Source organism: Mastacembelus armatus, chromosome 17 (genome assembly GCF_900324485.2).
Source record: "Mastacembelus armatus chromosome 17, fMasArm1.2, whole genome shotgun sequence".
Taxonomy (NCBI): Eukaryota; Metazoa; Chordata; class Actinopteri; order Synbranchiformes; family Mastacembelidae; genus Mastacembelus; species Mastacembelus armatus.
Window position 1 is genome coordinate 24,615,442 of NC_046649.1, and position 25,764 is coordinate 24,641,205.

The following is a 25,764-nucleotide window of genomic DNA, read 5'->3' on the forward strand; positions in this document are numbered from 1 at the left end:
TCCTCATACATCTGCTCCTCGTAGACGGGCTCCCTCATACATCTGCTCCTCGTAGACCTGCTCCTTATAGATTTCAGACAAATCCAAATGGCAGCTTGTCAGGTCTACATCAGAAGTCTGATGATCCAGACTTATCACAGTGAGATGAATCACTGGAGGTTCACTGTGGTTCAGTTGCCTGTAGACCTGACAGTGGACTCCAGACCTGTGGCTCTCTGTCCTGCCTGTCTTGAAACTGAATATCATGCACCCCCCTGCAGGTGGTGCCCTGGCTGAAGGTTTCCAAGACAGACTGAGGGAGTTCCAGAGGTTTGAGAGGACATTTGAGGTACGAGAAGAAGTTTTGTTTTATGGTCTTTATGTTGTGATCAGAAGTGGCTGGAACTGGCCTGTAGACCTGCAGACCAGTCGAGGCGTGGCTCTGAATGACCTCTGACCCCGCAGGAGTTCATCTCTCAGTCTGCAGTGAAGACGAAGTTTGAGCAGCACACGGTGAGAGCGTGGCAGATCACTGAGGCCATCAGGGGTGTGATGGACGCCATCAACATCACCTCTGCTGACAGGAAGTGAGAAAACAAACCCCTTTGCTTTAAGATGATCTGTGTGTCTGTGCCTGTCTGACCTTTGACCTTGGGCAGGATCTGCTGCCTGGAGGAACGGGAGGAACAGAGGGACCGGCTGGACTTTGTTCGAGGGCAGATTAACCGACTGACCGACAGCATCAGAGAGAGGATCAAGGCTCTGACTGATGATGTCACTGCCAAGGTGAAGAAATGCTGCCCAGAGCGGACAGATGCAGTCAGGGTGCAGGAAGATGCAGGTAGCTCAGGTGAAGGACTCACCTGGTTCACATGTCAACATTTGAGTCCTGATCCTGTGATTTTTAAAGCAGATGCTTAGGCAGTCGGCTTAGACTTAAAGCAGCTGTACAGTTTATAACCGCATGAACTAACGTGACCTGAGCCTGTACTGTGGCCTCTAACCTCTGCAGTTCTTGTTGTCAGGTGGCCTCAGCTCTGGCAGATCAGATCCGGTCTCTTCCTGTCCTGGTGGAGGAGTTCAGAGCCGACTTCAGCCCGACACCAGAAACTCTGCTGCTCTACAAAACTGTGAGCTTGTGTTCAATGTTGGACTGTTCTCTCAATGTTGGGCTGTAGCTTTGACCTGTGTGACCTCACTACACCTGAACACACACACACACACACACACACACACTGGGTTCGATGTCCTGGTCCCTCACACAGTTCAGGTTTTTCTTCTCTGGGACTAAACTACAGCTTGGTCTTTCAGTCCAGCTGACGACTCAGCATAGTAAAGCAAGAATCCAGATGTGGATCTCCCAGAAAAGCTTTTCTCTGGTTTCAGTGCTAGATTGTCTGATCCACAAATATTATTAAAGAATGACCTCTGACCTCTGTGTTTTCCATCCCATCTGCAGAAGCTGCAGCAACACGTGGAGGAGCGGCTGGTCGGCTGTTTGGCTCATCGCTGCTCCACCAGCATCCTCCGAGACATAAGAGACGCCCAGAGACACATGATCGGTAACGAAACAGTCTGCGAACACGTTTTGTTTTGTTTTCTAAAAAGCAGCAGCAGGTTGAACACCTGGTTGTTGCTCCATCCACAGACGGCGTCCGTCCTCTGCTGTCTCAGACCGTCCAGGAGCAGCTCTTCGCTCCCTCCACGTCATTCGACTTGACCTATGACCTCGGCCTCGCTGCCCTCTGTGCAGATTTCCAGGAGAACATCGAGTTCCAGTTTTCTCTGGGCTGGACCGCTCTCGTCACTCGCTTCATCGGAGCCACCAACGCCAAACGAGCGCTGAGCGGGTCCGACCCCAGACTGCAGGTGTTCACATCGCACTTCTCAATCATGACGAGACTTTCAAAGCCCGGTGTCATCATGGTCTCTGTCTCTGCAGGAAAGCTCCAGCATTAAGGATGAGATGGTGGTTTCCATAGCAACAGGTCTGGTCTCCGTCACCTCCCGAGCATCCATGACGGTTCTGGTAGTTGGTGGAGTGGTAAGTCCTGCAGGGCCCACATTCCTGTCACTGATTTGTGTTGATTGTTGGTTTGTTCTGATGGATTTCACTCCCTGTGGGATTTGTCTACACACAAACCCCATCCAGGGACTGACAGCACCAATGAATGTGTGTGAATCCAGAACCTAGTTCAGCTTATGGGTAGACCTCCATTGTTGTCCAAAACCTATTAAGCAGGGAGCCACACCGCTGACCTGGCTCACATGGTTCTTCCTCACCAACAATGGGAGGCCCGTCTGTTTCCAAAAACCAGCTCCAGAACCTGAGAATGGCTGTCACTGTTTACGGTTTTAGTTTCTGGCTGGTTGAGCCCAGTATAACAGCGGTCTTCTCCTCCCTCAGGTGTGGCGTTCGGTGGGCTGGCGGCTCATCGCTCTGTCCCTGTCCCTGTACGGTCTCCTCTACCTGTACGAGAAACTCACCTGGACCAACGCCAACAGAGAGCGCGCTCTGAAGCAACAGTTTGTGGAGCACGCCGCCCAACGCCTGAGGGCCGTCGTCCCCGTCACCAGCTCCGCCTGCAGCCAGCAGGTGCACAAGTGAGGCCCCCCCAGCCACCATGAACACATGGTGACGTCTGAGCAGCTGTTTAATCCCTGTGTTTGTGTTGGAGGGAGCTGATGTCCACGTTCATCCGACTGACGCAGAGGGTGGACCTGAGTGAGGCGGAGCTGGAGGGAAACGTCCGACAGCTGAGCCTCAGGATCCAGAGACTGGAGAACATCCAGAGGAGGTCCAAAGCCTTCAGGTCAGAGGTCACGCTCACACACAACAGATTAGAGACGAAGTGGGTGATGAGATAAGACGACATAGTGGAAAAAGAAAACATTTCCAGTTTACATTAAAAGAAGTCCTGCTTTTAAGGTAAAGCAGGACTTAAGGGTGGTATTCTCAGCAAAATGTGAGTCCAAGCACTGGGCTTTAATTCGATAATTCTGAATATTAAGCAGCTGATCTGAGAGCAGCTGTTCGGTTTGTTAATCCTGATAAATCCCAGGGAGGAGTTTTTCTTGGCTACAAACTGTAACTGCAGCATCAGGGGAATGTAGTATTTTCTGCTGAGATGTAGTAAAAGTATAAAGTATCATGAAATGAAAATACTCCAGGGGTGTGTTGAAGTGCAGTATTTGAGTGACTTTATTTTGCAGCGCTGCTGAAACAGGGAGAGGTCGAATGATGGGATGTAAAAAGGTTATTTGCTGATTAGAGTCTTTTGTACCTGATGTCCAAAACAACAAGCAGAGAAATGTACAGCTGCAGGAGGTTTAAACCACGTCTCTGAGTCCAGGTGGTCTGAATGTCTTGCAGGAACAGAGCCACCGAGCTGGAGACGCAGCTGGAGGCCTTTTCTGTCCACTACCTGCAGGGAAACTGAAGAAGAAGAAGGACACAAGCATTTCATCTCTCACCTGGTCCCAATAACTGATAAGTCCCTCCCTGTTGGATCTCATGTCGGTGTTTGGCTTAGGTCTCAGTGAGCGACTCCAGTGAAAGTACTGAAGTACCAGCATCAAACACTGATAAAATGCTCCTGATGCAAAAGATCAACAAGAAAATTTGAATTACTGACGAACTGACGTGCTGATCAGTTGGACGATGCAGCTGCTGTTGTTGACTGTATTTCGTGTGTTAATGTGAGTCTGTACTCGGATCAGTAGATGCAGGAACTTGTTTCAGTATTTAAATGTGAATGTTTAAATTCTTATTCCTGTCATTTCTGGCAAAGGTCTGAATGAAACCTGGTTGTGTTAAGATCAACTAACTTTTCTGGAGCTTTCAGAAGAAGCAGCTGATTCCAGCGTTTCATCTCCAGGCTCCAAAGACTTTTAACTATTTGAACGTTCAGTACTTTGTGTTTTTATTGTCTATGCTTAAGACTATTGATCCAAATCCAGCAGCTGCAGTTTTCTGTCCGATCACCGTCTGTAGCATGTTTTTTGTGGTTTGTTGGATCCTGTGACCATCAGTCGCTTCACTGAAACGAGGCTGTGCAGGAATCCTACTCAGTCTGTAGCTGTTCATGTTTAAATGCCACTTTAATGGTTCTTCATGTGGTTTTTTTTTTAATCCGCTGAGCTCGCTGCAGTGATGGGCAGGTGTACTCAGGTGTGACATCACTGTGGGTGTGGTCACACCTGCAAAGTGGCAGTAGGCAGGTCGATGTGTTGTCTGTTAGAGGAATAAACCGACTGAAGAGGACTGAATTCTTTGTATGAAAATCCTTTTCTGTTGCACTGAGGTGCTCTGGTTAATTAGCTGCTGCTGCCACCAGAGGTCACTGCTGTCTTCTGAGCTGACAGGTGCGTATTCAGGTACAAAGGTGGAAGGGTGACCTATCTGAGTTCATTGTGGTCCAGACACTGAGTCTTCTCTCTCTGTAGGGTCGGAGTCTGCTGTACTGGACTCGTCTGAGACCAGAGATCGGCTGAGGTGGGTTCAGGTGAGTCACACTTGCAGAATTCAATTCAATTCAATTCAATTTTATTTGTATAGTGCCAAATCACAATACAAATCATCTCAAGGCACTTTACAAAAACTAAAACTAAAAACCCAGCTCAGTGCACCGATGGTCCTCGGGCAGTCTAGGCCTATAGCAGCATAACTAACTAAGGGATGGTTCAGGGTTGCCTGAAGCCAGCCCTAACTATATGCTTTGTCAAAGAGGAAGGTTTTAAGTCTAGCCTTAAAAGTACAGAGAGTGTCTGCCTCCTGAACCCAGGCTGAGAGCTGGTTCCACAGGAGAGGAGCTTGATAGCTAAAGGCTCTGCCTCCCATTCTGCTTTTGAGAACTCTGGGAACCACAAGTAGACCTGCACTCTGAGAGCGAAGTGGTCTATTGGGATAATATGGTACTATGAGGTCTTTAAGGTATGAAGGAGCTTGATTATGAAGGGATTTGAGTCCTGAGTAGAAGGATTTTAAATTCTATTCTATATTTTACAGGGAGCCAATGAAGAGAAGCCAATATGGGAGAAATATGATCTCTCTTGCTAGTTCCTGTCAGGACTCTGGCTGCGGCATTCTGGATTAATTGGAGGCTTTTTTTAAGATATTAGGACATCCAGATAGTAATGAGTTACAGTAATCTAGCCTTGAGGAAACAAATGAAAAAGAATCAGCCCCCACAGAGGAATCCCAGCCATCAGAGTGGCCCAAGACCTGTGCCTAATCTGAACCCTGATCTGGACTTTAAATAAAACCTGCTGCAGACATGTGATCAGTCTTCAGGGCCTACATCGCCCCCCAGTGCCTGAAAAGTGTTTCTCAGAAAACAGACTGACCAGGCAGCACATTTGACTTAGTTTCACAAAAAAAAAGTTCCGGACTTACACATCAACTGATATTTCAGACCAAAAGAATCAGAGTTGTGCAGGTTGTGGATCAGCATTTTATTTTTAAAATATTAGTTTACATGTGGTGGTTGCCTGTAAGGAACAGATTTGTCTGCTGCTCAAACTAAACCTGTGCTTTGTCCATATACCTACAGTAGAATGTACAGTATCAGATTTGAATGGCTGACCACTCTGCTGGATCAGGGCAGTTTCTGGGATGAGTCTTGATCGTTTTCTCCACCTCGTGCTCTCACAGCGCTGAAAGTGTTAAAAATCCTGTAACTGGAATTTTCTCAGTGACGTTTGGCTGAAGCTGTAACTGTGACATGTCCTGACTGAGTTTTCACTGAGCAGCTTATATGTGTGGATTTACAGGTGGAATAGAATATAATATTCTTTTTTCAGAAGCAGAAACTGGATCGGACTGGAACCTGAAGATTCACCTGAGCAGCTGCAGCAACAGGAAACAGGTGAGAAAACTCGACACGACCTTCAGAATAAAACACAAACATGAACAAATTCGACACAACGGCTTTAAGGTAGAGTCAGTTCGAGAAAGACAGTGATCACCTGAGAGCAGGTACAACCACGATGAACCAATCACAGAGCAGCAGCTCCTGCGGGTCACAACTGTAGGTTCAGTGTGAGCTGCACCCCCTACAGGTAGAAACAGGAACAGCAGCAGATGAGGGTTGATAGTGCAGCTGTTTGTTTTACAAAATGTTCGATGTTTTTACTGCAGTCGCTACACTGTGACCTGCAGCTGGATTTACGCTTCAGACGTAAACAAACGATAGCTCTGTTTCCTGCTGCTGCACTTCCTGTGGTTTCCTGCAGGGGCGACAGCAGCTCATCTCCTTAATCAGCTGTGTTTGTTTTAATGTGGAGCACAGATTGTTCGAGACTATTTGAGCTGTTCTCTTGGTTCATCTTGTTCTTCCACCTGGAAAAAGACTATTAGGTTAGAATAAATACGTACAGATAGAAGGTTCAGTTATAATCCTTTGGTTTGTCCTGTGCGACGTCATGGTGACATTAATTGAACCTGCTGCTGTTTCTTTACCTACAGGAGGCGACGTCAATGGTGGGAACAGCTCCCCCTGCTGGAGGAAGTACAGTTCCTGACTGCAGCAGCCTGTTGACCAGGTGAGCTGGACGTTCATGTGTCAGGATGTTTTGTGGCTTTAAAGGTTTAAAGGGAACAGAGCAGCAAAGTCTCAGGGGTCAGACCAGTAGCAGCTTTGAAGGTCAGATGTCAATTTCAAACTGAGACCAAATACCCAAAGGTCTGTTGTCTGCTGATTGATCTTAGTTCAATGATTAGTAAACAGAAATATCAGCAATGATTTGATAATAATCATCAAAGTTGTTTAAATATAAATATGAAAACACTCAGTTTGGTTTCTGAGATGATAAAGACGCAGCAGACTAATAATCAGCTGAAAACTGATCATGAAATTAACCGTTAGGTGCAGCGGGGATTTGATCCGAAACTTAGAATTCTGTTAGAGATGATTTTTAAATGAGTATAAAACAGATTATTGTTCCGTAGTGACGATGTTTCTGTTCTGTTATTAATGAGCAGGTTGGCCCAGGCTGGGGACGTGCTGTCACCTGTATGAGCATCACACAGTTAATTCAGTGGGATGTTTGTTTAGTTTATTATTAACATTGACACTCACTGTTTGTATGGAACTCTACACTTCCTGCCTATGTTTCACATTAAAAGCCTCCACAGGAAGTTGTACTTTGACTGGAAAAGAAAAAGCTCAGCCTGCTTCATCTAGAATTTACAGTGTTCAAGGAGGAACTTAACACACCTGCAGTGATGTCACAGTGTACTCCAGGTGTGTCAGTACACTGTGACATCACTGTTGGGCGGGGCCTGATTTCATGTGTTTCAGCAGGTTTTGCTGACGCCCTGGACCAACAGGAGGATAAAGGGTTGAGCTGCTACACTGCGACCTGCAGCCGCCGTCGTCTCTTTGGTTTCAAACCAAACTGTCCACCTCCACAGCCAGATGGCTTTCAAGTAGATGAGGAAACCCCTTAGACGTCACCCACGTCAAAGGCCTGCATCAGCAGGTCTAGGTCCCCGATGTTGGCGGCCTGGAACAGCTCAGGCTGGTCCATCATGGAGATGGCGATGCGCAGGGCGGTCCAGATGTTGGCTGACATCTGCTGGTGGCTGCAGCGCTGGCTCCGCCTCTGCTGGTTCAGAGCTGTCAGGAAGTTACTGACCGCCTCCCTGCAGGACCAGGACCAGGTTAGACCATGAACACAAGAGAGCTGCTGCAGCACTGATGTGAAATAAAACTGGTAAATCAGAGTTTATTTCAGACAAGTTTCCCAGGCAACAGCTGAGTGTTCAGGTGTTCTATGTTTGTGTTGGCCACAGGTGAGATGGGTCATTGCGTTACCTGTGAGCTCCCAGGTTGATGCAGCTGATGCCCAAGTTGTATCTGGACCGGATGAATCCAGGTTGCAGCTCCAGAGCTCTAGTGTAGGCTTCCACTGCCTCCTCGCTGCGGTTTCCATTGGCCAACGTGGCTCCCAGACGGTTCCACAGCAGGTAGTCCTGAACACAGGTGGGGGAGTGGGGGCAGTGCTGGATTCACTGTCAGGACATGATCCACCTGTAGCCAGGTAAGTGCATCTCAACCCGTTACTAATTTTCAACCTCTCATACTTAGACTCTTTCACTCGTAACCTCTTCCTCTGACTCTTTCTCCGACTGTCTGGTTCTGTTTCTCACTGACTAACCTGTAAGCCTCTCTTAACCTCTCAAACTCACCATCTCTGACTGACTCTGTAGTAACATTCACCCTTGTCTCTTTCTAGCCCTCTACCTGTGCGGCGTTACCTGTGGTCTGACGGAGAGGGCTGCAGTAAAAGCTTCCACAGCTTTGTTGAAGTCGGAGCTTAGATTGAAGAGGACCCCTAGTCCCGTCTGCAGGTCTGGATCCACACAGTCCAGATTGAGCAGGGCCGCCTGCTGGAAGAGGAAGAGGACTTCCTGCAGCTCAGACCTGTAACACACCAAGTGTTTGATTGTGTCTTAATAAAGTTTTCATCTGTCAGAATCTGTTGAACTCGCTTTTTCATTGATCAAACAAGGAAAACAAACTCAGCTTCAGCAGAGAACTACATGTCCCAGAAAGCCATGCTTTAAGTATCATCCAATCAAAGCTCATCTTTGGTGAGAGGCTACGATCAACCCTGTTTTTTTTTTTAACAATACTGTCCATGTTTTTATTGTGTAAGTGAATAAATACAAATTTGAAAAACTTAAATTTATGGATTGTACCTGATTCAGAATGGAGTCATCTCCATGGTAACAGCAGCTAAGGCTCATGGGTACTGTAGTATATAGACTAACATGATCCATCACATGTTCATACCTGGCTGGTGTGTAAGTATGGGGGCCCCTGCGTGGTGTGGCTGGGGAGCCCTGTACTGGGCTCCTGCGGTCCAGGACCAGGTGCTGATATCGTGGGTTGTGGCCGAGCCAGCGGCGCAGGGCATCGCACGCCTCCCGCTGCATGCCGCTGTTGGTGAAGCTGACTGCGAGCGCCATCAGAGCCAGCAGGTTGTTGGGGTGGAGCTCCAGACACCTGCAGCAGGTGAGACAGGAAATAGTTTCACACACATCTACGGTCTCATTCCAAAGTCAGCAACGCAGCGTAATGAAATGTGTGTGGAACAGCTAAAGACCCAGACTGAAGCTTCCCTTCATGGTTCTAGCTAACAAACATAAACACTGTAATATTGACGGAGCAGCAGTCTGACCTCTGCAAAGACACGATAGCGGCCTGTTCATTCTCATTTTCAGCCTGTGTCATCCCCAGAACCTGCCAGGCCTGAAACACATGAAGAAGAACAGTTGGTCAAGCTCATGATCCTGGTTTCAAACACACATCTGCTGTCTTAGTCCACTTTCTAGTGCCTCTTTAAAACGGCACCATACTAACAGCCAGCCATGTCCAACAATGACTTGGGTGAGGAATAAGAGCAACCCGGTGCCAACACAGAAGCTGGATCAGGAAAACAAAAGTGACCATATAACCAGTCTTAGTCCCATCTCCTCAGGTGGGAAACCAGCAAATGGAGACCGGACGCTTCTAAAAATCTCAGACAAGAGTCAGCAGCTCACACACACTCAGGCTTCGAGTTCCCATTCCTGTCTCTAACTGTTAGCTGATCCACGAAGCCCTAGCAGAACCATGGGAGCAAATTGTGACAACACTGTTTCATCTCTGTGTTACTCGCCTCTGAGTCCTGAGGGTCCTGTACAATGGCGGCCTCCAGCAGCAGCACGGCAGTGTTCAGGTCTCCTTCTCGAGCTTTCTCCTGACCCTCAGCGAAGGCGTTCGGCCAGTCTCTGTACGGGTTATTGGTGCTGAAGCAGTAGCCCTGCAGGACACACACCTCCATTAGCTGTGTGAGGCCCATCGTTACCACAAAGACAATAAAGACCAAACAGACCAATAAAACGTTCATGAAGGACCAAAACCTAAAAACACGACAGACCGAGCATGTGTACTGATCTGGGATTTTTTCAACATGTGTGAACAGATGTTTGATAACACGTCGACATCGGAGCAGCTTCACCTCCGTCACCACGGTGATGTAACACCTGAGCGTGGAGGGATTAATGCAGGATTACTGATGGTCTGTGTACAGGGCGGAGCTGATCTCAGGATTAAATCTACAGATTAATGTTGACAAAGGTCCATCTGAGGAAAAATCTGTCAGGATTAATATTTGCCTCCAGTCGGGGGAAAGCTGCCGGAGACAATGTCCTGAGAAAAGTTAAACACACACTCACCTTCTCCACAGGTGAGACGCAGGGCAGGACCGGCTGCTGAGCCTCAGAGTCCTCCAGCCAGTTCCTTCGTGCCAGTTCCTCCCACTCTGCCTGCATCTTGTCCCAGAACTCAGTGTCCGACTGTAACACAACAACACGTCTCATATCAGAACCCGTGTCCGACTGTAACAAAACACGTCTCATATCAGAACCCGTGTCCGACTGTAACAAAACAACACGTCTCATATCAGAACCCGTGTCCGACTGTAACAAAACAACACGTCTCATATCAGAACCCGTGTCCGACTGTAACAAAACAACACGTCTCATATCAGAACCCGTGTCCGACTGTAACAAAGCAACACGTCTCATATCAGAACCCGTGTCCGACTGTAACAAAACAACACGTCTCATATCAGAACCCGTGTCCGACTGTAACAAAACAACACGTCTCATATCAGAACCCGTGTCCGACTGTAACAAAACACGTCTCATATCAGAACCCGTGTCCGACTGTAACAAAACAACACGTCTCATATCAGAACCCGTGTCCGACTGTAACAAAACAACACGTCTCATATCAGAACCCGTGTCCGACTGTAACAAAACAACACGTCTCATATCAGAACCCGTGTCCGACTGTAACAAAACAACACGTCTCATATCAGAACCCGTGTCCGACTGTAACAAAACAACACGTCTCATATCAGTACCCGTGTCCGACTGTAACAAAACAACACGTCTCATATCAGAACCCGTGTCCGACTGTAACAAAACAACACGTCTCATATCAGAACCCGTGTCCGACTGTAACAAAACAACACGTCTCATATCAGAACCCGTGTCCGACTGTAACAAAACACGTCTCATATCAGAACCCGTGTCCGACTGTAACAAAACACGTCTCATATCAGAACCCGTGTCCGACTGTAACAAAACAACACGTCTCATATCAGAACCCGTGTCCGACTGTAACAAAACACGTCTCATATCAGAACCCGTGTCCGACTGTAACAAAACAACACGTCTCATATCAGAACCTGTGTCCGACTGTAACAAAACACGTCTCATATCAGAACCCGTGTCCAACTGTAACAAAACAACACGTCTCATATCAGAACCCGTGTCCGACTGTAACAAAACAACACGTCTCATATCAGAACCCGTGTCCGACTGTAACAAAACAACACGTCTCATATCAGAACCCGTGTCCGACTGTAACAAAACAACACGTCTCATATCAGAACCTGTGTCCGACTGTAACAAAACACGTCTCATATCAGAACCCGTGTCCAACTGTAACAAAACACGTCTCATATCAGAACCCGTGTCCAACTGTAACAAAACACGTCTCATATCAGAACTCTGTGTTTGACTGTAACAGCCCAAACTGAGCCCGGTTCTGCTGGAGGTTTTTTCTTCCGTTAAAGGGAGTTTTTCCTCTCCACTCTCACCAAGTGCTGCTCATAAGGGAATTGATGGGTTTTTAGTTTTTAGTTTTTGTAAAGTGCCTTGAGATGATTGTGTTGTGATTTGGTGTTATACAAATAAAATTGAATTGAATTGAATTGAATCTCCTGCAGCTGTTTAATGTTGGACCAGGACTCAAAAACTGCAGCAGACAGAGACAGTCCAACTATTAATATACATCAACATATGGAAAACTACAGCAACAAAAACTACATCAGTAGATTTAACTAATGAAAATGACCCCAGAGCTGTGACTACATGTTCATTTTAATAATATTCTAGTTAACACTGTACCAGTTTCTTCTCCATTAATTGTTGCATTAAACTGATCAACATGAGAGTCTTTGTTAATGTCTGGTTTTATCCAAACAAGAGATTAAATACAAGTAAAAACCAACCAGCTGTACTGTGGTAAATGACCCTGAACGTCCTGTGTGTCAGTCTCCGGGGATTAAAACACCTGCAGCTGAAATCAGAACGGGTCAGCGCTGATGAGGAAGAGGTTTTAATCAGTGGAGATGGTGCTACAGGTTCAACGGGCCGAGCTGAAAGGATTGAAGGGAACAGCACGATGAGTCTCAAATCGAAAATCGGCACTTTAATCCCACTGCACCAAACCTGACCCATCATCTACTTTACCAACCTGGACCACACTGAAACATCCTAAATATACAGAACCAGAATCTTTGGACCACTACAGGAATAATTTACTGCGGTTCCTGTTTCTGTTAAAATCAAATGTTCTGTTTGAGATCCATTGGTTCTCTACAGTTTGGAAACATTTGGTGCAAACACATTTTATGTGGATCGGCCCATGAACAAAAAAAGTCAAACTAAGGGCACAGCCGGGCGGCACCATCCTGTTTACTGCTTCAGGCTGCAGCCTCATTGATCTGACACACGATGACAGGAAGTACGGTCAGGGCTTCTGCTGCAGAAATCGGATCAGCAACTCGCTGACGGTTTCGGTTTCTGTCGATCAGCTGATATCTGACACTCAACAGCTGCAGTTTTAAAGGACAAGCACCAAGAGACATTTTCTCGTCATCATCATCAATTTACATGAAAACCAGAGGAAAGATGAGATGTTTGGAAATACAAGGCCTTTTTTCACAAAGCGAGGACAGTTTGTATAATGGGGGCAGATTGTCAGTGTGTGCGTCACTTTGTGTGTGCGTCACTTTGTGTGTGCGTCACTTTGTGTGTGCGTCACTTTGTGTGTGCACCTCGACAGCAGCCTTCGCTCTGACAAACTCGTCCTCCAGAGACTCGTTTCTGGCCAACAGGGACCGAGTCCGTCTGCGCTGTCTGGACGGCCCACAGTCCTACAGACACACAGAAAAGTCGGCCAGCAGTCGTCACCGTCACACGAACACAAACCAACAGACGCAGAAAAACTCACTGCACTTTAATGTGACTAAGACAGAGCTGCATTTAAAGCACCAGCTGAGTTTCTGTTATCCCAGGCTCCCTGAACTAGACACCACTCACTCTGCGCTGGGTTTAGGTTTTACTGTTTGTACCGACACTGCCTATTACCATGGCAACAGACGAAACTTCAAAGTACAGCGGGCATCAGTTGTACAGTGTGGGTTCAGGTGGTAGGACTGTACCTGGGCTGAGGATATGAAGTCGAGGTCATCGAAGCTGTGGATGTTGGAGTTCTTTGTTAGTGGATCAGTTTTAAAGTCTGCAGACCTGACAGAGCACAACACAAAGACCCCCGTTAGTGTCCACAAGCAGCAGTCCAAAGACTCCTCCGTTCTGCGTTTGAAACCCACGATAAGAACCTGTGATTCTGTTTATATGAATAAATGAATATTTACCAGAGCAGCTCACTGGAAGAGTGGTGGGACGTGCACCTCTTCTCGTACCTCCTCCTGCGTCCTCCGCCCTCCACCTCCAGGTTCACCTCGTCCCATTTGTCCAGAGGAGACGACAGACTCGCTGTGAACATAACATGGCACCAACATGATGTTTCAGGTCTGATGACAGACACATGGAAACCCCCAGATTACTTTGTGATTAGTCAAAATAACTTAGCTCCTTGTTTACAACCTGTAAATCACTTTATTGCTGAAACCAATGGTGGACAAAGGTACCACCCTCAGACCTGAACCATCCCACTGTTCAGTCAGAAAGTTATGATTATTAAAGCTTCAATAAAGACTAAAACTAAAAACATGGCCTGTTTTCGCCCTAATCGGTGCTGGACACCGAGCAGAGACAGGAAGTGAAATTCTCATCACAGTAAAAGCTGAGATTAAAGTGCTGCTTTTAACTCACACCTGACTGAGTTCAAGGCTTTTAACAAAATGAGCAACAACACGAACAGAAGCAGAGACTGAAAAAAAAAAAACAGCTGTTCTGGAGTCAGTGCCTGGGTTCTGTGATGTTCTGTAAGCAAATAACACATTTATATCCTGGTCATGTTTGCAATGATCAGAGCTGATCTGTTGCCATGGTTCTGGTGTGTGTTTTGTCTCTGTTACTTGAGTCCAGCGAGATCCTCTCAGGTGTTCTGGGACTGGCAGGCAGGTGTTCCACCTCCACCGGGATGAGCTCGGTCTCCTCAGGTCTCACCCAGCGTCGAGGACCCTTCGAGCTGCCCTTCCTCCTCAGAGGGCTCCTCCTCCGGTCCTTGTTACTGCCCCCCCTGCCCTCACCTGGCTCGCTGAGGTCCACCAGGTCTAGAGTTGTGGACAGAACTGCAGGATGACAACAACGGATGGTTAGCATCTAACAACAACTGACTGATAAAAATGGGTGGACACAAGACCAGAAACACTATAACACAGTCCAGTTCAAACTGCAGCCTCCAAGTAAATGAACAGCTGTGAAGCACAAACTGAATATTATCACCTACAGGAAGGAGGATTCACTGCAGGACTGTTGGATTAGACTGGACAGGGGTTCCTAATAAACCGACTGGGTCCGACACAGGGGTTCCTAATAAACCGACTAGTTCCGACACAGGGGTTCCTAATAAACCGACTGGGTCCGACACAGGAGTTCCTAATAAACCGACTGGTTCCCACACTGTGGTTCCTAATAAACCGAATGGGTCCGACAAAGGAGTTCCTAATAAACCGACTGGTTCCCACACTGTGGTTCCTAATAAACCGACTGGGTCCGACAAAGGAGTTCCTAATAAACCGACTGGTTCCCACACTGTGGTTCCTAATAAACCGACTGGGTCCGACACAGGAGTTCCTAATAAACCGACTGGTTCCCACACTGTGGTTCCTAATAAACCGACTGGGTCCGACACAGGAGTTCCTAATAAACCGGCTGGTTCCCACACTGTGATTCCTAATAAACCGACTGGGTCCGACAAAGGAGTTCCTAATAAACCGACTGGTTCCCACACTGTGGTTCCTAATAAACCGACTGGGTCCGACACAGGGGTTCCTAATAAACCGACTGGGTCCGACACAGGGGTTCCTAATAAACCGACACTGGGGAGTGTGGGCTCTATGAAACAGCGAGAACTGGACTGTGAGCTGATGAAGTTTCAGCTGCGCCGCCTCCTCTCAGTTTGTGTTTCTGACACGCTGCTGGTGTTTGCGGCTGCTCATGAATGTGAGGACGGGGACGGAGCAGACAGGAGGACGGGGCAGGTCAGAGGTGTTAATTAATGGCTGGTGTACCTGCTGAGTCGGAGCTGACAGATGGTGCAGAGGAGGAGGGAGGACAGCCAAGGACAGAGAGTTCAGCACAGCTTTGGGAGAAAAGTTAAAAAGTTCGAGGCTGTGTCAACCCAACTTTCAATTTAACCCTGTTACTTTAAGTCAGTGGGACATTTGTCCTTTAACTCAGCAGCAGAGGCAGATGGGAAACGTAGTGCAGCACAGGCCTCAGCTGGATCAGCTTCTTTTTGAGAGACACAATAAACTCAGTATTTTCGAAGGTGAGACTGAGCTGGGGGACGTCCCAGTAAAAGTGAGTAGAGGCAGCGATCGACCACCTCACGTCCGTGGCAGCTCAGCAGGATTCGTGAAGGCCTGGACCCAGTCTGAGCTGAATCCACACACCAGCGTTCAGAGAGCTGCGGCGCTAACGCAGCTAAACAACCAACCACCCCCCCGACAGATTCATGACTGAACGTCTCAGCGTGTAAGCTCTCCATCCTGTCAGCGAGAGAGGGAGGATCTGTCGTTACCGACAGGACCTGACAGGACGGGGGGCACAAAGGGCGTCCTGAGCGGGAGTCTACCTGCTGTGTTGGAGGTGAGCGGCCGGGTGGAGGGGGCCTCGCTCCGGCTCTCCGACAGGAAGTCATCGATGGAGGGACTGAGCAGGGGGCGACTCTCCTGCTGCTCCCCGACCAGCTGCAGACAGAAAAAAAGAGGACGACAATAAACCGTCAATTAACTGATCAGTCAAACAATCTGCAACTTGACATTTAGTGAAGACTTTAGTCTTTTTTAAAGTCTGAGATACAAGAGGATTTGTTGTTTTCTTGGTCACAGCTCATTGCAACCTGCATCTAGGTTTGGACTTTGGTCCAGACAGAGTCAGGTGGATGTTTTCTCTGTAGGACCCATCCATTAATCAACAGGCAGATTAATCAGTGATGGAATCAGCAGCAGATTTCACAGTGATCAGCTGCTGTTTGCAGTGAACCATGGATCCACCGACACCTGTCACTGGATCACTGTGATACTGAGCAGAACCAAAAAAACGCAGGATTCTCAATAACGTTCTGTCACCAGAAGGTGAATTCTGCTACACCCACGTCACACACTGTTCATCCATTCGAGGAAACACGTGTGAAAGGGGTTCCAGGTTTTGAGCAACGTGTCAGACTCAACATCTCCTCTGCTGCTACTGGACTGGATTCATGTGCAGGTTGAAGATCATCCACCCAAAACCATCAGAACCATCACAACTCCAGTAAACAGTCGAGCCACTGGGCTCTTTCCAAACTACACTCCAAGCTGAACCCAGATCGCTGTCCAGGCTGCAGACACTGGACCACCAGAATCCACCTTCACTTGACATGTACAACAGGATCTTCTCCCCTCACATTTCCACTGTCTGTTGTTTTGTTGTGTGTCTTTCTTTTTTTTAACTTTCAGACCAGGAGGGAAGTCTGGAGCAGCCAGAGGCCGAGCCTGCAGGATGCTGTGATTGAATGAATTTATTTCTGCCTCCAGCTCTCCTGCAGAGAAGCATCCTGGGAAACGTAGGACAAAGAATTTTTAGATTGGTGTTAGCCCTCGTTCAGCCTGATCACACATCTGCGTGTGTGTTTTATACTAATCCTAATCCAGAGCGCCGTGTTCGGCCACATGTCGGGGGGAATCTGCCCGTCTGTAATCCTGTGACAGAGCACAGCGCGTCCAGAAACAAAGCAACCACATCAGAAGACCTGAGCTGATTCTTAAAGTTCCAACATGAACCGAGGAAACGAAACGGTGCAACACAAACGACACAATAACAGTGACAAGACAAACGACATGAATCCAGAACAGAATCCAGAATGAATATGGACCTCTGAAATGTTCCTCAGGTCACTGAGACGCTTCCTTTCCTTATCGCGAACACACACGAGACGTGGCTGACAGGAAACTCCCTGATTGGACGGCACCAGTGACATCATCATACGTCACTGGGTTTCTACCACCAGCACCGTGTTTCTACTGTGTTTCTATTCTTCCTGCCGCGTTTCTGTTCTTCCTGCCGCGTTTGTGTGTGTGTGTGTGTGTGTGTGTGTGTGTTGTTGGTGGCGTCAGACTAAAAATAACCTGCTGTTGTGCTGAGCAAACATTCCTCCATCGGCCCAGAGTCCCAGCAGAGCTGAGCTCAGTGCAGCAGCAGCAGATCCACAGTCAGCACCTGCCTGGACTGTTACTGCTACTACTGCGAGTACTCTTCTGACTCCAGGTGTACCCACTAAAATAAAACTCAGAAATGAGTTTTAGGGCTTGTGCTGTGCAGGGATGAGTGCCGGGTCTGTCTGGGTCTGGTAATCAATCAGAAATCGATACAAACTGAGGACTGGCACTTGACCCGATTCTAACCTCACAGCTTGTTTGTGACACGGTTCTTAGAGAATAGCAGCTATGATCTGGTTTCTGGAGAACTGATGTTCTGATCCGGTTTCTGGTGTACTGATGTTCTGATCTGGTGAAGTCATTTCAGTGGGTTTATGAAAACATGAGACGTGACCTTGTGATGGTGAAACCTGCCTCATCTCCTGCCACAACAACTTAATGGAGCAGAAACCACAGAGTCCCACAGGAGGCTGCTCTGGGCTGTACTGGAGTGAGCAAAACTAACAAGGATTATGGACCAGAACTAATGTCCGTGACTCAGACCAAAGGAACCAAACTACAGCTGTTACTTAAGCACCAGAGCAGAACTGGTTATGTTTGTCATGTTAGACACTGGAACTGTGCCTTTGGGCTGTGTCTCTACACTGCAGCACCGACTCTGAGCCAAAAAGGGCTTTTTGCTGCAGGCCTGAACCCTTCATCAAACTTTAACTGCCTTATTATGTAACAGAGCATCGAGCCTGCTGCTGTGGAGCCGCAACAACCAGAGCTGCTGTCAGAGGTAACTACAGGTCAGAGCTGCCGTCACCCGGAGATGATTAACTAACGGTGCAGCTTCAGGTGAAAGGAAAATCCTAAAAACACAGACATGACAGCAGCATGACAAGCCCTGGATGTGCTTTTCCCAGGTCGCTGGGAGGAACTCAAAATGGTGCAGCACGTCTGGTCTGCACCCAGGCCAGCACAACTCAGGTCCCCCCACCCGTGGGACCACGTTAGTGTCTGTAGGTGGTGTCAGCCGCACCGCCATGGCTGCTGTCAGACCACAGGGATCGTGGAGCTGCGTTGAGAACAGCTGGCCGACGCCTTCACCCCTCACATTCGTACTGTCGCTAAAGTCGGACACATCCTTTCCCCCAGAGCACGGTGCTCCTCAGAAACCCTCTGAAAATGTTAAGCTCTCCACATTTAAACTCACGGTGTTGAGTGTGAAACTGTTCGGTGTGTGTGGAGAGGACAGGTTCACTGACGTGGATCAGACAGGCCTGATGTCCGTTAACAGGGCCCAGAACGCACCTCTGCTCAGATTCTCATTCAAAGCTCAGTCGGTCTGCAGGGAACCGGTCGTGTGGCTGGAGTGTGGAACCAGCAAACAGTTGGAGCTTCAGATCGGTGCTGCTCAGGTTTTAGTCTGCAGAAAACACCCACTTTAAGGAATGTGTCAGATTTCAAAAGTGCTGCCTCTGCTGTATTATTGATCCATTAATTGATTAATTGATTAATGAATCAATAATAACCATTTCCACACTGCTGGGTCTTTGACATGCAGCTCGTAACTGTGAAGAACCGGCCCAAGTTTCTTTGTTTCTCTTATTTGGTCCCTTCAGACCCACTTTACTGCCTGTGGACAAAATAATGAGAACACGGACCGAGCTCTGCTCTGAACAGCCGGTTCTGTGAATGAAGCATCATGAACCTTTTCAGGCCTCTGACAGCAGAGACATGAACCATTAGCTCTGCCTGTCTCACACCTCAGGACACAACAGGCTTCAGTGAAGAGGACCAGAGTAGAACTGAGCTCGTGTCAGCTTGTTCTGCTGCTGGACTGAACCAGACGCTTTGTTAAGAAAATATGTCCCAGACCTCAGAACAAACATTTTGTGTCCACATGAGAAGAAAAGAGTGAAACAGGGAGAAGGTCAGACTTCCTGGTTACCTGAACATCCATCTGTTCCCTGTGTGTTTTGATTTTCAGCGGCTGTTTGACCAGTGGCCTGTTCGGACTGGGAGCTTTGGTTTCCACAGAAAACTGTTTTGTTTGTTTCACTGCTGGCTCCACTGGACCAGTGGACTTATTTCTACACCTCTCACGGCCCGGCTAGAGTTTCTGGACCGATTCTGTCTGAGGTTCCGGCAGAGGAAACATGAAGTTTGATTGTTGCCTCCCATCAACAGGCGCAGACTCATTTTACAGCCACTTTTCATCATCCGACAACTTTTAGCAGCTAAACAAGAATCACTGAGTTCACAGTCATTTTATACAAACTGTCCCAAATCTGTGGCTGCAGCACCAAAAACATCCTGACGGTCCAAACTGCTCCTTGAGATCTAAGTGTCAAAACAAATCTTACAGAGATTTGTGCCAAATGTGTTTATGACGTCAGTGAATTAAATTATTTGATCATTTTATTTCTCAAGTTTAAAATTTAAACTTGTCTCCTGTTTCCGGTTCTGGTCGCACATTAAACCAAAAACACCAAACTGCGTCTCAGTTTCCTTCCGTTACACAAAGTTGTGTGGTTTGTGTTTGATGACGTGAAGCGCAGGTAAACACTCACCTGGACCTGGTACATGATTCACCGCATCCGCCGTTCAGCGGGACGCAGGTGGAGCTGCAGCTGCCAAGAGTCCACCCCAACCCGGCTCAGCTGCCGCGAACCGCTCGGTGCCTCTCCGGAGCCTCAGCTCTGAAACTTCTGCCAAGCAATGCTCGTTTTCCGGTCCGCTCGCGGTCTGTGGTCCGGTCCGCTGTGGTCCCCGTTCCCCTCTGTCCAGTCCGTCCGACGCCGAAAAACCCAAACGCGGGATCTGGTTTTCATGTCGCTCCGCTGCGGAGGAGGGCGGGGAAACGAGCCGAGCAGAGCCGAGCAGAGCCGAGTTCAAGCTTCCGGGCTCAACACGGTGACTTCCTGTTACGGTTTTCAGAATAAAATTACTATTGTAATTTTCTGGAAACGCCTCGTTGAAACGTCTGAATACATATTCATTAAACCACAGACAACGATTATCTATTTAGATTTTACTGTAGAGAATCACTTTATTTGACATTTCAAAATCAATTAAAAATGCCTGCGGCGTTAACTGGACTCCACTACAAAATAAAGATCAGTTTTATATTTTCCCGTAAAATGTTCGCTTTCGTGTAGATTGATCTGTTTAAAGAGATGTGTTTTATCAAAAGAGCAACTTTTACATTTTGAGATTATACTTAGTTCCAGTACTTTTACACCACTACACAATATGGCCATTTAAAATGTTTTTAAATATAGTTTTATTTTGAAAGGGCACTGTAAGACTACAAACCGTACCCATGAGAAACAGCTGAGGGGTGAGTGGAAGGTGCAGGTGAGATATTTGTTTAATTAATGTCCATGAAAATGTAGAAACACTAACACTCTGAATAAATAACATCAGACAACTCAATCAAATTCCACTGTTTTCTGCGTCGACACACAGACCCTGTATGTAAAGGCCCCCTTTCCTTTGTTTCTACCAACCTGGGGATTAATTTCCTGCAGTAAGTGACGTCGGTCACTTTAGTTCAGCAGGTTCTTATTCCGGTGTCAGACATATGAGATTACTGAATCAAACATCTGGTTTAAGCCACAATCCTCCCTAATGTGTGGTAATCCTGCTGTGGCAGCGTGATCCAAGTCCAGGGTTACGAGACTCAGGTTTGGGATCAGTTGTAAAGATTTTCTAAATGCACCGACCTCTGCAAACATCTTTTAAAAACATCCAGCATCCATCCCCCGCTCCAGCTGTACTGTGGAGGGTCTGTGACCAGTGTTTTCTGCGATGATCACAGCCACATGGGGGTGGTTCTGCAGGCTGTCCAAAAAACTACTGTGCCAATTCAGTTTCAAATGGGAAGAAACAGATAATTAGGTTTTGATGTGGATCCTGACTCTACTGCACCAAAGTCAAAGCTACGCTAACGCATCTGAATTCAGTCTAAACGTGACAAAAACAAACATAAAAGTTTCCAGAACAGGTTCACTCAGTGGACAAACGACATCTGGACCCTCTGCTGTCAAATCCTGTACAACATTTAACAATAAGTTCATCACTGGTCCATGTTTTCTGGTCTGACGCCACCAGGAACAGGACAACAGGTAATAAACCTGTGAACTACAAACTCTTCACTAAAGAGTCTTACAAGCTACAAAGGTGACAGGTCAACAGGCGTGAGGCTCGTGCTGGTTGGAGTCCTGGATCCTGATTGGCTGTTTCAGTCTTTAAATCAAAACAACAACAAAATTAACCAAAGAAACTTTTAATGTTGTATGAACAGAGTCAATAATTACTTTACCTTTAATACTTTAAGTGTATTTTAATGCTGATAGTTTTGATTACCCAGATTATTTCTCCACAGCAGTATTACCAGTGGCTACTGCAGTAACAGTAGAAGTACCACAGAATAGTAATACTCCGCATAAAAGTAAAAGTTCTGCATTCCAAATGTTACTGCAGTAAAAGTCAAAGAGCCTGTGAATTGAGTTCTGGTGCTGTGTCTAAGGTCTGCACCAGTGACGACAAGACGAGATAAACTTGATTCATCCTCAAAGGGAAAGTCAGGTAGTTGAGGTGTGTGTGGTCAAAGTGCACCCCTGTATCTGGCCTCCCAGCTTTTCCAACATCACATGTCTCTGTGACAAAACAGGCGTTGGAATAAGAAACTGGTGCTGGACTGTACCTGGTGTGTTAGTGCTACACCCTAAGGTCTGTCTGGTGCCACTGTCCTGCAGCGAACACGAAGCGCACCAGTGCCAGAAACAGTCTGCATTTGTGAAAAGTTGGTTTTATCTGGGTGGCTGGTGCCTCCCTGATCAGCAGAAAAATACCCAGAAACATGTCAACAACCGGACCCTGTAGGACTCGGCTGAGCTGCCCGGATTAAGCCTGTTAAACTATGAAACTGATCTGAGCCAAACGCTGCTGGCCCTGAGCAGCTCAGTGTCCTGAGGCTCCAACACTTAAGAACTAATTCTCAACGTTACTACAGTGTTTTCATCAGTGCGCTGCTAGTCGCAGATCCTTCGCAGCCATGGTCGCTCAGAGTTTGATGCTGCTGGATTTGGTCCCTCTTCGTGCCATCAGAGGGGATTGTGCCATCAGAGGGGATCGTGCCATCAGAGGGGATCGTGCCATCAGAGGGGATCTAGTTACCAATGTTGAATACTTCATCTGCTGTTGTGGCACTGACCTCAGCGGCCTGTGTGTCCTCGGTGGCGGTGGAGGTGGCGTCTCCTTAGCTGCCGCCACTCTGACGGTGTTTTTTCCATACAGCCTCCTCTCGTACTGCAGCAGCTGGTCCCAGAAACCGGCGTTCAGCCTGATGGAGGGCCGGCTCTCCTGCACCCAGCGGTGCGCCTGGCACAGCGTCACTCCTCTGTAGCGCATCAGGTACGCCATCACCAGCGCCGGAGAGCGGCTCATCCCCGCGGCGCAGTGCACCAGTGTGCCGCCTGCTCGGTTGCCATGGATACGTTCGGCCACCCTCTCAAAGTGATCCCCGAGGGGGGAGCACGGCAGGTCGGAGACGGGAACCCGAAGACACTCCACACCTGGGTAGGCGGGGAAGGCATGGCTAAGCGTAGCGTTGATGATTAAGGTGATGCCTTTCTGCGACACCAGCGCCGCATTGAGGGCGCCGTCAGCCCCGCTGAGGAACAGGGTAGGGGTGATCTGAGAGACCGACATGACCGACCTGTCAGGAGACACGCGGCGATAGTTAACACAAAGCTAGTGTCACGTTCTGCAGAGAAAATGAATAAAAGTATTGTCACAACAGCCGCAGATTAATTTACTGTCGATCAACTAATTGATTAACCATTGAGGCCCCAAAGTGATCAATGTGCAGCACAAAGACCATCCATCATCTATACCCCCTTATTCCTAACCAGGGTCACAGGGATCTATCCCAGCTCTCTTTGGGTGAAAGGCAGGGGTCCACCCTGGACAGGTCCCCAGTCCATCACAAAGACGAATCAAAAATAAGAGACAAGTCCAAAAACTGAAAAGACACGATTGAATCTGAGCTGTTTTTTTTCTGTCCACTCCAAGAATCACGTGACGACCGCTCAGAGTTACCTGGCGACCCTGTGCAGGGACGCGACCCACAGGTTGGAAACCATGGGGCTAAACAAACTGAAAAACTTGAAACCAGTTCCAGCAGGCAGGGAAGCAGAACCTTTCCTGGCGGTACTTGACAGGCAGAACTTGCAGCGGATTATTTTACATAGTAGCTGAACTGAAAACAACAAATTGTATTTTCCTTCCAGTGTCACGTGTCACGACCACAGACCGGATCAATATCATTAATGAGCATCACGGAAAATATCTTTGCTCAGGTGTGTGTGTGTGTGTGTGTGTGTGTTACCTGCTTCCCGGCTCGGTTCGTTCCTCTGGACTCTGCTGTCAGTGAAACCCTGATGGGGCCGTACATGGCTCTGAGGGTCGGCCAACCAGCCAATCGCCGCAAGGGTTAAATTTAGTCCGACAGCTGGAAGCCCATCCTGCAGTCACGTGACCCTCGCCAAAAATAAGCCAAGAAACCCAGAAGACCAAAAGCCGGGTCAGAACGTAGAACACCGTCAGAAACGGTACCTGCAGTCACACCTGGGCCACCTCTGCCGGTTCCGCTACTTTTAATCTGGTCCTGTGCTGGTTCCTGTAACATGTTGTGAGTTTGAATTAAAGCGACACAAACAACTAAACAATTAAATCTCGTCTTATTTCTGTCACGTGCTGTTTTCATATATTAACGAAGAAAAGCGACCGGAAATACAACAGGAAAGGAATCAACGAAGAAGAAGTCCTGCTAACAGTTAGCAGTTAGCTTGATCCGTCATGGCGGAACTGAACCGGCAGCTTCAAGAGTATTTGGCCCAGTCCAAAGGCGGCGGCGCCAAGACCATCTCCCAGTCCAGCTCCAGCACCACAGTGGACCTGGGCGACCCCGAGCCCGTACATGGAAGCTGGTTCGGGCGGTGGTCCAGCCCGTGGTCCGGAAGCCGCGGTGGCAGTCCGTCCGCCCAGAGTTCTAGCGGCTTCTCCTGGCCGTGGTCGGCCGAACCGGACCCGTGCCTGCCGGGCATGAGCCGGCGGCAGCGGCTGGTGGCCTTCGGCGTGTGCGTGTCGTTCTCGGCGCTGTGCTTCGGGCTGTCGGCGCTGTACGCGCCGCTGCTGCTGCTCTACGCCCGCAAGTTCGCGCTGCTCTGGTCGCTCGGATCCCTGTTCGCGATCGCGGCCGCGGCGGTTCTGCGCGGCCCCAGCAGACTGGCCGCCAGCCTGCCCACCTCCCCCGGGGCCGCCGTGTACCTGTGCGCCCTCGGAGGGACTTTGTACGCGGCGCTGAGCCTCCACAGCACCGTGCTGACTGCGTTGGGAGCGGCCCTGCAGGTCGCCGTCATCGTCGGATACGTGGTGTCGCTGCTGCCCGGGGGCAGCGCCGGGATCCGCTTCATGGGGGGCATGGCGGCCTCTGCCATCAAAAGGACCGTCACCGGGAAGACCATGCCCATCTGACCCGGGAGCGAGGCGCCCGGGCAAAGCTCACAGACCCCGTCAGACCTAAAGCGCTGATGAACACGACAGGGTCAGAGGCCCCCAGGGGCCCCAAATCAGAAAGGACCAACTGACTGTTCCCCTGCAGGCAGAGATGAACCAGACAATGAAGTGACTGATTATTGATTATTGGCTGTGGGCAGATCAATCTGACATTATTCTGGACAGAGCTACAACTAAAGTGTGAGCTGCAGGACACACCTGCTGCCGCTGTTCCCCGGGACCAAACAGGCACAGAGTCCACTTCCTGAGATGGACACGAGTCTTTACCACCACATGGTCCCCTGACAGGGCGACAGGCTGCTCCACGTGTGGGCGTGAACAGGATCTATGCTTGATACAGCAAATAAAAAAGTAAACAGTTTGGTTTGATGTGTTTTCTCTGAACTGGTTCCTGAGCTGCTGGGGTCCACATCCTGAAACATGTTTGTGTTCTGGTGGGAAACGACCCACTGACCAGACAGAAAAGACTAAGTTTAGAAGCAGTGGGTTAGATTTATTTACTGAGAGTACTAACCTGTTTCTGATCAGCTTCACTCTGACACAAACTATTCTGGGTTATTGATCCTGGTTTAGACTAAATGACTGAATTGTGCATAACTGAAGTTGATCCAACTATAAAATACTGGATTTTATTTACAGGTAAGATCTGAAACCTCATACCAACAATGGGAGGCCCATCTTTTTACAAAAACCAGCTCTAGACCCTGAGAAAGGCCGTCATTGTTTACAGTCTCTGAAAGAACAAAGAGTCCACTGGAC

At 48.3% G+C, this 25,764-nt stretch overlaps 3 protein-coding genes and 1 long non-coding RNA gene across 8 annotated transcripts in view; 3 read left to right on the forward strand and 1 right to left on the reverse strand.

The window, feature by feature from the left end:
* Positions 1–4,243, forward strand: part of LOC113134364 (mitofusin-1) — a 9,107-nt gene extending 4,864 nt beyond the window's left edge. Inside the window, 10 exon segments of the mRNA XM_074933697.1 lie at positions 261–328; positions 445–566; positions 639–765; positions 1,005–1,109; positions 1,439–1,541; positions 1,628–1,904; positions 1,906–2,023; positions 2,387–2,583; positions 2,658–2,792; positions 3,353–4,243. Coding sequence (XP_074789798.1) covers positions 261–328; positions 445–566; positions 639–765; positions 1,005–1,109; positions 1,439–1,541; positions 1,628–1,904; positions 1,906–2,023; positions 2,387–2,583; positions 2,658–2,792; positions 3,353–3,419 — 1,319 coding nt within the window. The 3' untranslated portion in view covers positions 3,420–4,243.
* Positions 4,244–4,364: 121 nt separating this feature from the next.
* On the forward strand, positions 4,365–6,579 carry LOC117152745 (uncharacterized). The gene is made up of 3 exons (XR_004463279.1): positions 4,365–4,484; positions 5,782–5,846; positions 6,446–6,579. It is a non-coding gene; the product is annotated as an uncharacterized LOC117152745 (long non-coding RNA).
* On the reverse strand, positions 5,419–24,333 carry pex5lb (peroxisomal biogenesis factor 5-like b). 5 transcript variants are annotated; one of them, XR_003296063.2, is made up of 14 exons: positions 23,816–24,047; positions 15,870–15,984; positions 14,146–14,361; positions 13,480–13,600; positions 13,267–13,351; positions 12,880–12,978; positions 10,205–10,324; positions 9,646–9,789; positions 9,166–9,236; positions 8,778–8,990; positions 8,240–8,405; positions 7,797–7,954; positions 5,947–7,624; positions 5,419–5,827 (listed from the first exon to the last, which is right to left on the reverse strand). XR_003296063.2 is itself a non-coding variant. In XM_033325653.1 (14 exons), exons 2-14 carry the CDS (start codon positions 23,879–23,881, stop codon positions 7,426–7,428), a joined length of 1,773 nt encoding a protein of 590 aa, XP_033181544.1. In that variant the 5' UTR covers positions 23,882–24,106; positions 24,215–24,333; the 3' UTR covers positions 5,419–7,425. The 5 variants fall into 5 exon arrangements, 2 of the variants coding, with proteins under 2 accessions (XP_033181544.1, XP_026169510.1); XR_003296062.2 differs by having other exon boundaries at positions 5,419–5,866; XM_033325653.1 differs by adding an exon at positions 24,215–24,333 and having other exon boundaries at positions 5,419–7,624; positions 23,816–24,106.
* Positions 24,255–25,366, forward strand: sft2d3 (SFT2 domain containing 3). The gene has a single exon (XM_026313797.1). It carries the CDS (start codon positions 24,286–24,288, stop codon positions 24,961–24,963), a length of 678 nt encoding a protein of 225 aa, XP_026169582.1. The 5' UTR covers positions 24,255–24,285; the 3' UTR covers positions 24,964–25,366.
* The last annotated feature ends 398 nt before the right edge of the window (positions 25,367–25,764 follow it).